The sequence below is a fragment of the Rhinolophus ferrumequinum genome, chromosome 9 (genome assembly GCF_004115265.2).
Source record: "Rhinolophus ferrumequinum isolate MPI-CBG mRhiFer1 chromosome 9, mRhiFer1_v1.p, whole genome shotgun sequence".
In the NCBI taxonomy this organism is placed as follows: domain Eukaryota; kingdom Metazoa; phylum Chordata; class Mammalia; order Chiroptera; family Rhinolophidae; genus Rhinolophus; species Rhinolophus ferrumequinum.
In genome coordinates, this window is record NC_046292.1 from 14,758,253 (window position 1) to 14,773,037 (window position 14,785).

The 14,785-nt window shown below is 58.1% G+C and overlaps 1 protein-coding gene across 1 annotated transcript in view; it reads right to left on the minus strand.

The window, feature by feature from the left end:
• HSPG2 (heparan sulfate proteoglycan 2) overlaps positions 1-14,785 on the minus strand; it is a 98,142-nt gene that overhangs the window by 12,777 nt on the left and 70,580 nt on the right. Inside the window, exons 50-76 of the mRNA XM_033113772.1 lie at positions 14,589-14,739; positions 13,780-13,949; positions 13,542-13,689; positions 12,936-13,087; positions 12,622-12,757; positions 12,372-12,523; positions 11,477-11,612; positions 11,035-11,186; positions 10,456-10,594; positions 10,191-10,342; positions 9,446-9,581; positions 9,193-9,344; positions 8,806-8,944; positions 8,049-8,200; positions 7,676-7,823; positions 6,455-6,606; positions 5,908-6,049; positions 5,419-5,570; positions 4,905-5,046; positions 4,652-4,792; positions 4,211-4,345; positions 3,787-3,968; positions 3,168-3,363; positions 2,731-2,910; positions 2,171-2,431; positions 776-980; positions 162-259 (exon numbers count right to left, since the gene is read on the minus strand). Of these exons, the coding sequence (XP_032969663.1) occupies positions 162-259; positions 776-980; positions 2,171-2,431; positions 2,731-2,910; positions 3,168-3,363; positions 3,787-3,968; positions 4,211-4,345; positions 4,652-4,792; positions 4,905-5,046; positions 5,419-5,570; positions 5,908-6,049; positions 6,455-6,606; positions 7,676-7,823; positions 8,049-8,200; positions 8,806-8,944; positions 9,193-9,344; positions 9,446-9,581; positions 10,191-10,342; positions 10,456-10,594; positions 11,035-11,186; positions 11,477-11,612; positions 12,372-12,523; positions 12,622-12,757; positions 12,936-13,087; positions 13,542-13,689; positions 13,780-13,949; positions 14,589-14,739 (4,201 nt within the window). The remainder of the gene's footprint in view (positions 1-161; positions 260-775; positions 981-2,170; positions 2,432-2,730; positions 2,911-3,167; positions 3,364-3,786; positions 3,969-4,210; positions 4,346-4,651; positions 4,793-4,904; positions 5,047-5,418; positions 5,571-5,907; positions 6,050-6,454; positions 6,607-7,675; positions 7,824-8,048; positions 8,201-8,805; positions 8,945-9,192; positions 9,345-9,445; positions 9,582-10,190; positions 10,343-10,455; positions 10,595-11,034; positions 11,187-11,476; positions 11,613-12,371; positions 12,524-12,621; positions 12,758-12,935; positions 13,088-13,541; positions 13,690-13,779; positions 13,950-14,588; positions 14,740-14,785) is intronic.

Sequence of the window (14,785 nt, forward strand, 5' to 3'; positions counted from 1 at the left end):
TTTCCTGTGCAGTATGTGTCAAGCCCCCTTACTATGCTAGGCACAAGCAAGAGCCAATGGAATTGTTCTTTATTCATAAACATTTCAGCGGTTTCCTGAGGAACACGTGTCCCTTATCTTTGCTCCCAACTCTTAGTAGAAGCCTGAAGCCACCCTCTTACCTTGGACAACCAGCTGGGCACTGGCCTGGGCCTGTCCCCAGGGTCCACGGGCTTGGCAAACATATGTCCCTTGGCAGCTCTGGTCCAAGTTCTGAATTCTGTAAAGAAAAAAAAAAGCCATTAGTGAATAAAAACAATGGATGAGAATGCTTTGCAATTGCATGGGAGCTCAAAGCCATCAGAGATGTGGTGTCAGCTTCTAGTCTCCCAGGAACCATGCCAGGTAGGCAGGCAGGCAGGGTGGGTGCCACCACACCTGTTTTACATCAAGACCTCTTGGTCTAGAACTCAAGATCAGTTACCAAGTAGCAGAGCTGCGATCTGGGCCGTGTGTATATCTGGCCCTAGAGCCTATTCTCTTTCCTCTAATAATAATCCGAATATGGGCCATGGTTTACTGAAGGCCTTCCATGGGCTAAGCACTGTGTTCAATGCTTTAGAGCATCTCATTGTTTTCATATAAGCCACTGTACCCCTGAGAACATGGAGGCTCAGAGAGGTGAAGGGACTTGCCCAAGAATTGTTTCACTCCGAGCCCAGAGGGCAGGTATTCCAACAGCCCCACTACGCGCCTTGGGCTGCCCAAGTTCAGTCCTGCCCCCACTCCCACTCACCGAAGCACCCCATCCTGCACGCTGTGGCCAGGAGGTAGCTGACCCCCTTCCTTGAACCAGCGGAGCTGGGTGTCCTGGTCACTGGGCACGGCGCAGTGGAACTCCACGCTGGCCCCAATGCTCTTGGTCTCCAGCTGAGGTGTGACCTGAACGGTGGGTGTGGATCCTGCTGGGATGGCGGTGGCAGGGAGAGAGCCGGAGTGGCCTGTAGGGACATGCATGAGGTCGTGTGTGTGTGTGTGTGTGTGTGTGTGTGTGTGATCCCCGATGCCTTCCCAGGACCCAGGAAACCCCCATCCTAACATTTAAGGGATGTTCTTCTGGTAGCCTTTCTGACCAAGGAAAAAAGACCTTTCATTGGCAGATTCACTCATTTGCTCACTCGTGCATTCATTCCGTCAACACATACAAAACCCTTGGAACGCTGGGCTCCTGGCCTTCGGGAGGGGAGGGCAGCCCAAGGTAAAAGTGGGAGGGGTCAGCCTTAGAGAGAGTCACACATTTCAGGGAAGGACAGCAGGACGATTCTGGCTCTTGTCTGTAAGAGGATCCTTGGTCATGGTGAAGGTACCAACGTGCCCTTGTGCAAGGGACTGAGGGGACGGTGGGTGCAGGCGCATATTATCACCATTTACGAAGTGTCTACTGTGTGCCACGGGCTTTACTGATGTGTATTTTTCTAAGTCAGCTTATGTGCTGGCATGGTTCTCTCCACTTTACAGATGAAGAAACAAGCTTGAGGTTAAGTGACTTAGCCATGGTCACACAACTATCAAGTGACCGAGCTCTGTACTGAACTCAGGCTCATTGTGGTCCAGGCTCTTGACCAATGGGCCACATGCTTTTCTGCTTCTAGAATTTGGGGCCCCACAGCACCTGTTTGGCCTTGTGTCAATGACAGAGGAAACCATGGAGATACTGGATGCTTTGGAGATCCACTGAAATCCTGGGCATGCCAGGGGTGGGTGCTGCCCTGTCACACATGCCATGTTGTCACTGTCCAGCATTTACCCGGACCATTCTGGGTCCTGTGGGGACAGCCTGGGGCTGCTGAAATGACTGGTTACAGGCCTGAACATCCTCAGCCCTAGTGTGGCAGGTGAAGAAGCTGGGGTACGCATGTAAACATCACAGCCTATGGCAGTGTGAGGTCAGTGACGGGAGGGATGCAGCCATGAGAACCAGAGTTGCTGAGAGCAGTGATGGGGGTCTTCCTGGAGGAGGCAGGCCTGCCTTGAACTTTGGACAACAGGGCAAAACGGCAGGCATTCTAGGTGGAGTAACGGAAGGAGGACTTCATGCCCCAAGTAGGGGACCCAGGAGCCAGTCGTTGGGTAAGGGAAGGCCCTGGGGGAAAGCTGACCCCCTTCTGCCCAGCCTGAGCTGGTTGCTCACCTTGGACAAGCACCTGGGCGAAGGCCTCCGCAGAGCCCACCTTGTTGGTGACCTGGCAGCGGTAGCGGCCTGAGTCCTCAGGGACCACAGGTCCAAAGTGCAGCATCTCATTCCTGGTGGTCACCCTCTCAGGGAGGCTGCCACCCACACGGCTCCACTGGAAGGTGAGCGGGGGTGTCCCGTGCGCCAGGCACTGTAGCTGCACTGTCTCTCCTGCCCGCACCGAAGTGTGCTCTGGGACTGTGGTGGCATATGGTGGGCCTGGGGTGGGGACATAGAAGTGTGTGTGGGGGGAGCAGGACAGAACAGAGGTCAGGATGGGAGCAGGCAACTTGCCAAAGGACCGGGGACTGAATGGTGAGCCTCGAGGACTGGAGAAAGGGAAGCAAAGGTCCCAGGAGGAGACGTGGGTTTTAGGCCAGGACAGGCTCTGGAGGGCTGAGGTGCGTGGGGCCCTCTCGATGAAGTTCCTGGAGTTCTGTCCAGGGTGTAGCCTGACAGGGGGCTCAGACTTCCATGCAGAGACAGGGCGGCCCAAGGAGGGCGGGGGAATGCCTTACTCTCCACATGCAGGGCGATGGTGGCCTCAGCATGTCCGGTAGGGCTAGTGGCGTTGCAGATGTACTGGCCGGAGTCCTGTTGGGCTACCCGGGGGATGATCAGTGTGTCACCTTCCAGCTGGTGCTGCCAGGGTAGTGGGGAGCGCAGCTTGGACCAGTGGATGGTGGGTGTGGGGTTGCCTATGGAGTGAAGCAAAAGATGGCAGAGGTCACTGGGCTGTCCTAGGGACCAGCTGGGGATAGGGATGGTGAGGAAGGGACCTGGGTGATCTTGCCACTTCATGGAGGGCACTAAGTGGGTCCCTCAGCCATCACTGGGAGATGCCAGCAGCAAAGCCTCCCCGGGCATGACACCAGCTTCAGATTTCTTGTGTCTAAAGTCGGGGCCCCAGGGCACCCCTGCTCTGCCTGCCCTGTGTGCCAGCCCCTGTCCACACCTGTGGCTGAGCAGCGCAGGGTGGCCGTGTGTCCAGCTTCCACAGTCAACTCGACTTCTTCAACCTGGACCTGGGGGGCCCCTGGGATCACGGTGCCCGCGTCCACAATCACCTCTACCCGCGTCTGTGCTGTGCCGAGTGCGTTCTGAGCTAGGCATACATAGGTACCTGCATCTGATGGTTTAGCTGATGAAATCTGGAAGCAAGCAAGGAGGCTGGTTACGTGGTCACTGGGGAAACCTTGGCATCAGCCCCCAGCTCTGGCTTGGTTTTCCCTTTCTTTTACCCTTCCTTTCGTTTTTTAAACTTTCCTATTTGACTGGCTGCTTGAGGGCTAACCCTCGACAGACATCCCATTGGTCCACCCATTCACTTGTCCATCAGACCACCCATGTAATCATCCACCTCCCCACCCACCCACCTCCCCATCTACCCACTCATCCATCCACCCGTTCTTTCCCGCCCGTCTTCCAATCTACCTACCATCTACCTATCCCATCCCTTCCTTTCTCTCTCCATCCATTCATCACCCATCTGTGCATCCAACACTCTTTCCTCCAAGCACATGCTCACGGATGGGCCGTGACTGAGCCCCTGGCTGGGGGAAGCCACGCCTGACCTGCAGCATCGTGTGGCTGTCCACGAGCCCAAATGTCTGCTGCTCCAAGTGGGTGGGGGCGCCGATCCGGGTCCAGCGAGCGGATGAGCGGGGCTCCCCAGCACTGACACACTCCAGGGTGACGGCCTTTCCCACTTTCACCCTCACAGGGCCCTCAGGGAGCACAGACACCGTCGGGGGCCCTGCCCAGAGGAACGGCATTGCTGACGCAGAGATAGGGCTGTTGGTCAAGCTCCCTGTCACAGCGCCCTTTTCAGTAACTGCCAGGGGGGCACGACTACCCCGATGTGGGAACTAAGGCTCAGAGAGGGAGAATGCCCAAGAGAGGGGCAGTGTCAGAGGCAGGACTGAACCCTGGAGGTTCTGAGCTTGGAATCGGGGCTGGAGAGAGAAAGGCAGAGCCCGTGGGGTTGATGCCCCTCACCGTGCACACTGAGGTTCACGACACTCTGGGCCACGCCATAGGCATTGGAGGCCACGCAGCGGTAGGCACCATGGTTGCTGGGCCGGGTGCCCACGATGGTGATGACGGAGCCGTTGGGGCTGATCTGGACATTGTCTGTGGGGTTGGCATTGAGGGAGGTATGGTCAGCAAGAGTGTCCTCGTGCTGTGGTGCTGCCAGGGGGTACACCTCTGCCCCACGCCCCCGACCTCTCAAGTCTGGGTGTGTCCCGCTCACAGGGTCACAGATGGCAGATGAAGAGTCCTTGGAAACTCCTGGGTCGAACCCCCTTGCCACCCAGAGGGGGACACTGGGGCCCCAGGGCCACACAATGAATTTGGTGCCATCCGCGGCCGCTACCCACCCACAGGGGTGATCACTGCACACCCGCCTGGCTCACCCCACCCACCCACCTGGCTCACCCTCCAGCTCTTGGTTCCGAGTCTTCCACTCAAGCCTTATGGGGGCTGCCCCATCATGGATGAGGCACTTGAAGCTGGCATCTTGGCCCTGCTGCACGGTGCTGCTGGGCGGCTCAATGGAGATGACAGGGCTCCTAAGGCCTGGGGGACAAGGTGTCAGAGGGCTGGGCTCAGCAGGGCTGGGTCGGCTCGACCCCCTGCCACAGCCTCAGAGCCCCCCGCCCTCCCTGCTCCTGGCATCAGCCACACTCACGGTAGGACGACCCCGCACTGGGGGGCACGGTGACCGTGAAGGAGGCTTCCCGCTCTGGGCCTGCACCACCAACCACGCGGCACACATACTCGCCCGAATCGGCGGGGGAGACGTGGTGGAGCCGTAGCCGAGAGCCGTGGGTCTGTCAGCATAAAGAGGGGGCAGCCAATCAGGCCAAAGGACTTGGACCCGGCACGTCCCCACGCCCGGCTGTGCCAGCCCAGGAATTCTCTCTTGGGCCTTGAGCTCAGGGCTCCAGCTGTGTGGACGAGCTTCGTTCACAGAATCCTACACAACCAACCCACCCACTTTGCAGAGGAGGAGACTGGCTCAGGAAATGATTCGGCAGCAGAGCCAGAAAAACCCGGGTGTCTCGACTCCCAGGCTGGTGAACTCTTCCCCTCATAAGTATTTTCTCCCCTGAGGCCCCCAAACAGGCTGGGGTTTGCGGTGCGGAAGGCAACTGCAGGTCAAACCTAGCCTGCCCTGAAACTGCCCCACCCTGGCCCTGTACCTGATGCCGGTCGGGGAGGCTGCCCCCACGCTTGTGCCATGTGACCTGGGCGTGGGCCTGTCCGGGCACCACACAGTTCAGGTCCAGGGTCTGCCCTTCAGCCACGTGGGAAGAGGAGGCCTCGATGTAGATAGGCTGGGCCAGTCCAGGGGCTGTGGGTACAATGAGCAGGTGAGAAAGGCGAGGCTCCCAGGGGTGAAGGCAGGAACCTCAGGTGGTGGCAGTGAATGCCAAATGCTTTCCCTGGAGGTGCAGTGGCTTGAGAGTGATGTGCCTGAGTGCCATTGACCTAGGAAGGGTCTCCATTCTCTGGGGGCCAAGATGCCATGATACAACCCAGCACTGGTCCCCAGAGGTTGGGTGAGGGCTGAAGGACCTTCATGGAACCGAGAGCCAGAATCCAGGTGGGAGAGCAGGTAGGACCAAGGCCAGAAAGGGAGCCCCCCCCAATCTTGGGCCCCAGTATTGCCCACTGCTCCCATCACTCACCAGGAATAGGGCCTGGGCTAGAGGCCTCAATTGTGACCAGGACAGAAGCCTCCAGGATGCCTGAGCTACCAGTCACTTGACATGAGTACTCGCCAGAGTCAGCTGGGGACACCTGGTTCAACCTCAGCAGGGGGCCGTGGACCTAGCCAAGGTGAAAGCGAGAGCGGGGGGAGTGAGCTGGGGGCCAGAGGCGAAGACCTTGAGATGTCCAAGTCCTTTGGTACCTGTACCCCAGGACTGTCATATATAGATGCAGGCTGCATCCTGGCAAAGGCAACCCCCTTGGACACCAGACATTGTGGAATATGTTCGCTATGACATTTTTTTCTGGTAGGAGGAAATCCAGTGTCTTGAGTAAGAGGTGTTCTTTTTTAACCCAGTGCCTGTCCTGTTCTTGACCTCTTAATTCCTAATGATCTCCCACTGCAATCTCCCCAAAGCCTGCATGTTGGGGCCACCTTCCCTCTGGGGCTGGATTCCTACAGGACTGCCTGAGTAGGGGGTATGGTGGGGAGTGCCCACATCCTGCCTCCTCTAGACCCAATACCTGGTGCCGTGCAGGAAGGCTGCCCCCACGCCTGTGCCACGTGACCTGGGCATGGGCCTGCCCAGGCACAACACAATTCAGATCCAGGGTCTGCCCTTCAGCCACGTGGGAGGAGGAGGTCTCGATGCGGATGGGTGGGACTCTGCCTGGGGCTGGGCACAGGAAGAGGTCAGTGAGCTGGGACCTCGACCCCTGTGCCCTCAGCCCCTGCCCCTGTATGCCCAGATGTTCAGACCATAGACCATGAGGAGGTGGCTTCAACTCCCCCCTTCCTGCACCCTTGACACCTGGAGCAGCTGAGCTAGCCTGGGGGTAGACACCCCTCATCCTCCCAGCCTCGCCCCAGATGCTGGCCCTACCATCTCCTGCTGTGCTCCCAGGACCACTGGCAGCCAGGGCTCAGGGCCAAATACTTCCACACAGATCACTGATGTTTCCCAAACTCAAGTAATATGTGGCGAAGAACCCAGACTCTGGGGCCAGACTGCCTGGGTTCAAAACCCAGCTCTGCCATTTATTAGTGGTGTGACCTTTGGAAAATTATTTCACCGGTCTGCCTCAGTTTCCCCATCTATAAAATGGAGAGAACAATCCTATCTACCTTCAAGCGTTATGGTGAGGATGAAACAAGTTAATATGTGTAAATATGACTGGGTCCAGCACCCAGTAATTGCTACAGCATGTTTATTACGTAGCACTACGTGTACAACTCACGTGATATCTGCCATAGCCATGTGCTCCTTGCACTATTTATTATTTTCCTTTCAATCGATTCACTTAAAAAAAAACCCCTTGAATACTTAGACCCATTAACGGTAACGATTTCCATGAAATCATGACAGGTTGGATGTGTTGCTGTTTTTTCTCTAACATACCAAGATGAATATAAAAGATTTTCATCAGGGCACCAGCTGAAAATCACCTTCACATACTCCTAGAGGTACAGTTTCAGCTTTTAGGGAACTCAGGTAATCGTTTCAAGAGCTCGACTGTCCCCACTTTACAGATGAGGAAAGTGAAATACAGAGAGAAGTCCTTTATGTGACATCTCAGACTGTGGACAGAAGAGCTGGGACTCAAGACCACAGATGCCAGACTCCAAAGTCTGTGCTCTTGGGCCCTAGAGCTGAACCCCACTTGACCTAACTCCTGACCTCTGCCTGCTGGTCCCCTCCCTCCCTCCCTTCTCCAGCCTCCCAGCCCCATGGCAGGGACCCTCACCAGGGACAGGAACAGCACTAGAGCCAGAGGCCTCGATGGAGACCAGGACGGAGGCCTCTTGGGGACCAGAGCTGCTCACCACGCGGCACACATACTCCCCCGAGTCAGCTGGAGACACCTGGTGCAGCCGCAGCCGTGAGCCGTGGGCCTGAGCAGGGATAGGACAGAGAGACAGAGGAACAGACAGATGAACAGTGGCAATCGGAATCCTGGATGGCCTGGGGCCAGGGTCTAAACTCTGACCCAGGCAGGCACTGCACCCTACAGGGGCTCCTAGGTCTAAGTCCTAGGCAGAGCTTGGGGGGCAGAGCCCCAGCCAGGGCCCCCACAGCAAGCAGCCCTCCCACTATTTCCCGCCCCCACACTCCCATACCTGGTGGTGAGCAGGGAGGCTGCCCCCACGCTTGTGCCACGTGACTTGGGCGTGAGCCTGTCCAGACACCACGCAGTTCAGATCCAGGGTCTGCCCTTCGGCCACATGTGAAGATGAGGACTCAATTCTGATGGGCATGGCATTGCCAGGGGCTGGGGGCACAGAAATACCAAGTTGGGGCTTTGGCCATAAGTCAGATTTGGGAACAACTCGGTTGACGCACACCTCAGCCATAGGAGCCCCCACCCCCCAAGGTAATAATAGTTAACACTCACTGAGCACGTACGGTGTGTCAGGCATTGTCTGAGCACTTTATGCATGTTAACTCACTCAGTCCTCACAGAATTCACAAACTTTCTGCGAAGATGGAAATGTCCTACCATCTGCAGTGGCCAATACAGTGGCTACTAGCTACACGCGGCCACTGACTGGGCACTCGAAATGTGAGGATGTGAATTTTGAATTTTAATTACTTTAGTTGCCACATGCGACTACTGGCCACGGTACTGGACAGCTCTGTGAGGTTGGAATAACCCATATCCCCATTTCACTGATGAGGAAACTGAAGCTGAGCGAGGAGAATAACTGACAAATCCCTTAGTGGCACAGGAAGGATTCGAACCCAGGCATCTTTCTGCAGAGCCCTTGCCCGGGACTCTCACCGTCCTCTGAGGGCTCTGACTGCACAGCTCCTCCTTCCCAGGGAGCACTGTTACCTGCATTGCCCGGTCCCTTCCAGGGCCTTCATCACACTCACCGGAGGGGTTGCCGGAGTTGGGGGACACTGAGACCATGAAGGAAGCCTCCCGAGCGTCGATGTTGTTGTTCGCCCGACACACGTACTCGCCGGAGTCAGCTACGGACAGCTGGTGCAGCCGCAGGCGGGAGCCATGGGCCTGCGGGCGGACGGGGAAGGAGAGGGACGGGGAGGGGAGGTGTCAAGGCGTCAGCAGCGGGGTCAGGCCTCCTCCCAGGCCTCCCTTGTCAGAGGTGCTGAGGCTCTCTCTGTCTGTGCCGGGCAGGAGGGAGAACTGCCCCAGGATTGCCGGCTCACGCTTTGGGTTCTTTGCCCTTGGGGCTGTCCCTGCACGGCCCACCCCGGGAGGCAAAAGTGCTGCCCTCACTGCCACGCTCCACTCTGTACCTGGTGTCGGGCAGGAAGACTGCCCCCTCGCTTGTACCACGTGATGGTGGCCTGGGGCTGCCCGGCAACCACACAGTTCAGATCCAAGGTCTGCCCTTCGACCACTGTGGGGGATGAGGACTCGATCCGGATTGGTGGGGAGACACTGGGCACTGGGACAGAGAGGGTGGGATGTCGCTAGAGTCAGCCAATGACGGTGCCAGGGACCTCTGTGCCTCCCCCTGCACCTACCCCGTGCCTTATGTATTCTCACCTTGGGAGGAGCCGCTGCCCTGGATGGTGACAATGAGCGAGGTCTCCTGGGAGCCAGCACCATTACTAACATGACACACATACTCGCCCGAGTCTGCTGGTGTCACCTGGGGGATCCGGAGCCGGGAGCCCACGATCTGAGGGGGAGCAGGTATCAGTGGGTGGGCACAGCACCTCCACCTCTCAGGCAGTGCTGCTGCTGCGTCTGGACTCTAAGAACCTCCCTGCCTTGCCTGGGGCCAGCCCCCACCCTGGCCTCCTTCCTGAGGCTTTGGACTGGGTGGACTGTGCCTCTCTCTAGCTTTGCACTATTCTCACCTGTCATCCCTGCAGAAGGCCTGCTGAGGCCCTCCCCAGAGACTCCGCAGTACCTTGCTGTGGCTCCTGTTACACTGCTGTCAGATGGCACATCTGCCTCACCCTCTAGCCAGTGAGCTCCTTGAGGGCAGGTACCTATCTCATTTCATTTAGAAGCCTTAGGGCCAGGCACAGGACTTGGCCTGGAGCAGGTTCTCAGGGAAATGGAGTGAGTGAACCATCGAATGTTCTGTTAAAATACAGGACCCAACTGAGGCTGGAGGGACTTATCTCTGCAACTTCAATACTGGTCCAGGGCCCATCTAGCAAGAATACTCAATGTTTGTTGAATGACTGAATGAGTACAGAAGAGGTGCTGAGAACTCCTCCTAATTCCTATCAGGGCCAGTACACCCAGCTTTTGCCCCCGCCTACCCACTGGCTGGTACCTGGTGCCGGCTGGGTAGGCTGCCTCCACGCTTATACCAGGTGATGGTGTGGGGGGCTTGGCTGGCCACTAGGCAGTTGAGGTCCAGGGTATGTCCATTGGCCAGGGAGGCCGAGGAGGACTCGATGCGGACGGGGTACACCACACTCTGGGCTAGGAGGGCGAGACGGGAGGCAGGATGTGGGAGCCACTGAGGGTGAAGTGGCCCTAATAGCCCCCCACTGTTTGCTCCCCACTCGGGGAGTGTCCCACCCCGAGACACTCACGGTGGGAGGGGCCAAGGCGCTGCTGGATGGTAACGAGGACCGAGGCTTCCTGGGTGCCCGAGCTGCTGACCACACGGCACATGTACTCTCCAGAGTCGGCTGGAGTCACCTGGGACAGCCGCAGCCTCGAGCCATGCACCTGGGATGGGCATGAGGGAGGCAGGCTCAGAGCTGGGCACTGGAGCGCACAGCCAGGCTATAGGCTCTTGCTCCTGCTCCCATCTCTGGGCCCTCCCAGCCTGGCCCCCCAACTACAGCTTGGGGGAAGCTCTTCCAGGGAGAACTGCCATTTGTGACCCTACAATTACCCCATCCCAGGGTCAGGACTGGTTTCAATGGGATGAAGTGGGGGACCGGTGTTTGTTGATGTACTACAGGGCAGGTGAACTAGGCAGTGTGAGCCCATTTGACAGATGAGGATGCTGAGGTTCAGGAAAGTCAAATGACTTGTCTAAAGTCACACAGCAGTCCAGAGGCAGAGCAGCATCAGCATCGCATATGCCTGAATTCAAAGCTTATGCTCCTTATTCTGTCGTCACAAAGGTCCTTCAAGAGCCCCCTTAGCTCCCCACCTCCTACCTGATGCTGGGCGGGGAGGTGGCCTCCACGCTTGTGCCATGTGACCTGGGCGTGGGGCTGTCCAGTAACCAGGCAGTTCAGATCCAGGGTCTGCCCTTCAGACACGTGGGAAGAGGACGACTCTATCCGGATTGGGAGGGTAACCCCCAGCGCTGGGAACAGAGGGCAGAGGGTCAATCCCCAGCTGGGAGGAGAGCAGGAAGGGTGGACGAGTGAAGGGAAAGGCATTGGTCTTGTGGGATCCTGCCATTGCTGGAGTGGGGAGCCTTCCCCAGTGGGGCCCCTAGGCCTTCCCTCCCCCCTTGCAATGGGGTCCAAGGCTTCCCCTGTCTCAGAGGAGCCTCCCGCCAACCCCATCCCCGACCTCACCACCCAGGGGCCTCCCTTCTATCCTCTCCTTGGACCATCCATCCTCTAGTCCTGTACCTGATGTGCCACTCACCAGGTACAGAGCCTACAGGCTCAATGGTGACCAGGACAGAGGCTTCCAGGGGCACCGAGCCGCCCACCACGCGGCACACATACTCTCCCGAGTCGACTGGGGACACCTGGTGTAGTCTCAGCAGTGAGCCGTGCGTCTGGCCGGAAAGGAGGTGAGGTCACAGGGGCCCTGTGGGACCCTTGCACCTATAACCTGCAACCCTGCCTCATTCTCTGACGCCCGAGGCCTGGCCATCAGCTTTGTCCTGCTTTAGGTGGGGAAGAGAGGGTCTCTTTCCAGGAGTGGGGGGTGGGCCAAGAGGAGCCATCTGAACTGGTAGACACTAATGCCACATTCCATCAATGCTAAGACACACTTTGTAATGTCTCTGAAGTCCAGATGCATCTTACAGTGAATAATGCTACGATTACAAGTGGCAGCTATTTTTTTTTCCTTAGGGGCACATAAAATGGTGCATCTTGCAATCAATGGCATCCTAAATTCTACAAAACACAGTAAAAATAATAGCTAATGGTAATGATAATAACTCACAGCAGTTTCTATGGACTAGAGCTCTGAGCACTTGGCATACATATGAATTCACTTCATCTTTAAGACAATTCTGTAAGGTAGGTAGGTACTATTACTACTACTTAACAAGCGCCGAAACTGCAACACAGAGAGGTTAAGTAAGTTGCCCAAGGTCAGAAGCTAATAAGTGGGAGGAGCAGCATTCACACCCAGGCTGGCCAGTCCACGAGCCTGGGTTCTAACCACTGCTACTATGCACCTGTGCAATGGGGTCCAAAGCTTCCCCTGTCTCAGAGGAGCCTCCCGCCAACCCCATCCCCGACCTCACCACCCAGGGGCCTCCCTCCTATCCTCTCCTTGGCCCATCCATCCTCTAGTCCTATACCTGATGTCGGGCGGGGAGGCTGCCCCCGCGCTTATGCCACGTGACCTGGGCATGGGCCTGCCCGGGCACCACGCAGTTCAGATCCAGGGTCTGCCCTTCAGCCACATGGGAGGAGGAGGACTCGATGCGGATGGGCTGGGTGCCACCAGGAGCTGGGCGAGCAGATGGTCACCGGGTCACTCCAGTTCCCGGCAGGTGCCTCTGCCCATCCCCCTTTCCAGTCCCAGTCCAGGCTGGTGGCTCTACTCACGGTAGGCGAAGTTGGCCCCCTGCGTCCCTGTAACTGTGACTGTGATGGAGGCCTCCACCCCATTGCTGGCCCGGCAAACGTACTCGCCTGCGTCAGCTGGTGATGCGTGGAATATGTACAGGCGGGAGCCACGGACCTGGGCAGCGTGGGCAGGCGTGTGAGAGGCGCTTCCCGGGGCCCAGCACATGCCCCGCCCTTTTCCCACTCCTCTGGGCTGGGCTCTGCCAGTCCCTCAGCTCAGGCGCCAGGACCCCTGCAAACCACTGTCCTCCGCTCGGCCTGGCTGCCCCCTCCCCCTTGCTCATAACGTGTACCTGGTGCCGGGCAGGGAGGCTGCCACCACGCTTGTACCATGTGACCTGGGCATGGGCCTGCCCTGCCACCACACAGCTCAGATCCAGGGTCTGCCCCTCAGCCACTGTGGAGGAGGAGGACTCGATCCTGACAGGTGGGACGGGTCCTGGTGCTGTGGAGACAGGGGTGGGGCAGGTAGTACATGCTCTGCAGAAGAGATGGCAAGAACTGCCCACCTGGAGCCAGCTCAGCCTTGCCTTCTTAGGCCACGTCCATGTTTGGGGGTTTGGTGACCTGGGCTTCATGTCCCCAGCTGAGCGACCCTGAAGGGAAGGTCCAGGCAGAGGTGAAGCCTTGCAGAGGGGAGTGAGGAAGTGGGAGAGAAGAGGGTAGCTGAGACTGGGAGAGAGGAAAAGGAGGCAGCAGCAGAAACATGAGGAGTGACGTGGCCAGAGAGGAGAAATGGGAAGATGACAGATGACTCAGAGAAGTGGAGTCCACTTGGGCCTGGCCCTGCGGCAGCTTCAGTGTGGGCCTCCTGCCCCATGTCACAACAGGCGTCCCTGGGACCTTAGCACCTTGGAAGGCTCTCGGCCTCCTCCAGCTTGTCATTGGCAGTCACTCACCAGGGATGGAGCCAGCGCTGGAGCCAGAGGCCTCGATGGTAACCAGGACGGAGGTCTCTAGGGGCCCAGAGCCAAGGACCACGCGGCACACATACTCGCCTGAGTCGGCTGGGGACACCTGGTGCAGCCGCAGCAGTGAGCCGTGGGTCTGTGTGCAAACAGGGAGGGTCGGGAGGGAGTTGGAGAGGCCCCACCCAACCCCTCCATCCAGCAAGCTGGCCCTGGGCGGCTGCTGTACCTGGTGCCTGGCCGGGAGGCTGCCCCCGCGCCTATGCCATGTGACCTGGGCATGAGCCTGCCCAGGTACAATGCAGTTCAGATCCAGTGTCTGCCCTTCAGCCACGTGGGAGGAGGACGACTCGATTCGGATGGGCTGGGTATTGCTCCGAGCTGGGCCTCCAACAGAAGCTGGGGCACAGAGGGGCTGCTCAGATGGGAAGCCTTTCTGGGCCTGGGACCACGCTCTTCTGCCTCAGCGTGGCCAGCCAGACCCCTCTTTCCCTCCCCCACCTCCAGCTCAGAGTTCAAGGCCCATCTGCCTGCACCTTGATCTGTAATGAGCTGCCCTGGCCTGCAGGGAACCGGAATCCTTTAGTGCCTAGGCCAGGCCTAAGGGTGTAGCCAATAATGCTACGACTCCCTTCTGTAGAGCGTCTGCCATGTCTTCATATGGTGGTGGCACTGTCCTCATTTTACAGATGAGGACACTGAGGCCCCCAAAGGTAAAATAACCAGTTCAAGGCTGATAAGGGGTAGATCCAGCATTTGAACCCAGGTCAGCCTGACTCCCAACTCAGCATTCAACCCGGATTGTGCTACTTCCGGATGAAATCTGAAAATAGTACCTCATCGTGGGTTCCCAGGTAAGCCAGACTGACCTTAGCCCCGACATCAGCCCCCTTATCTCCCCAAGCAAAGAGTGGAGGGTCAAAGCCTGCTGAGTGCCCTTCTTGTCCTGATGGCCCCAGAGAGACCACAGGCAGCTTTCCTGGGAATAGTGGGGAGATCCCAGGGGTGGCCCCTGCCCAGCTCTACCCGACTGCTCACCTGAGGTGAGGCTGGGGCCTGAGTGGGTGCGGTGGGGGACCGAGACGGTGATGGAGGCCTCCTTGGAGCCTGACCCATTCTCCACTCGGCACACGTATTCTCCAGAATCAGCTGAGGACACCTCGGTGAGCCGCAGCCGGGTGCCATGCACCTGGGCCACATGGGGACAGAGGTATGTGAGGATGGAGAGGGAGCCA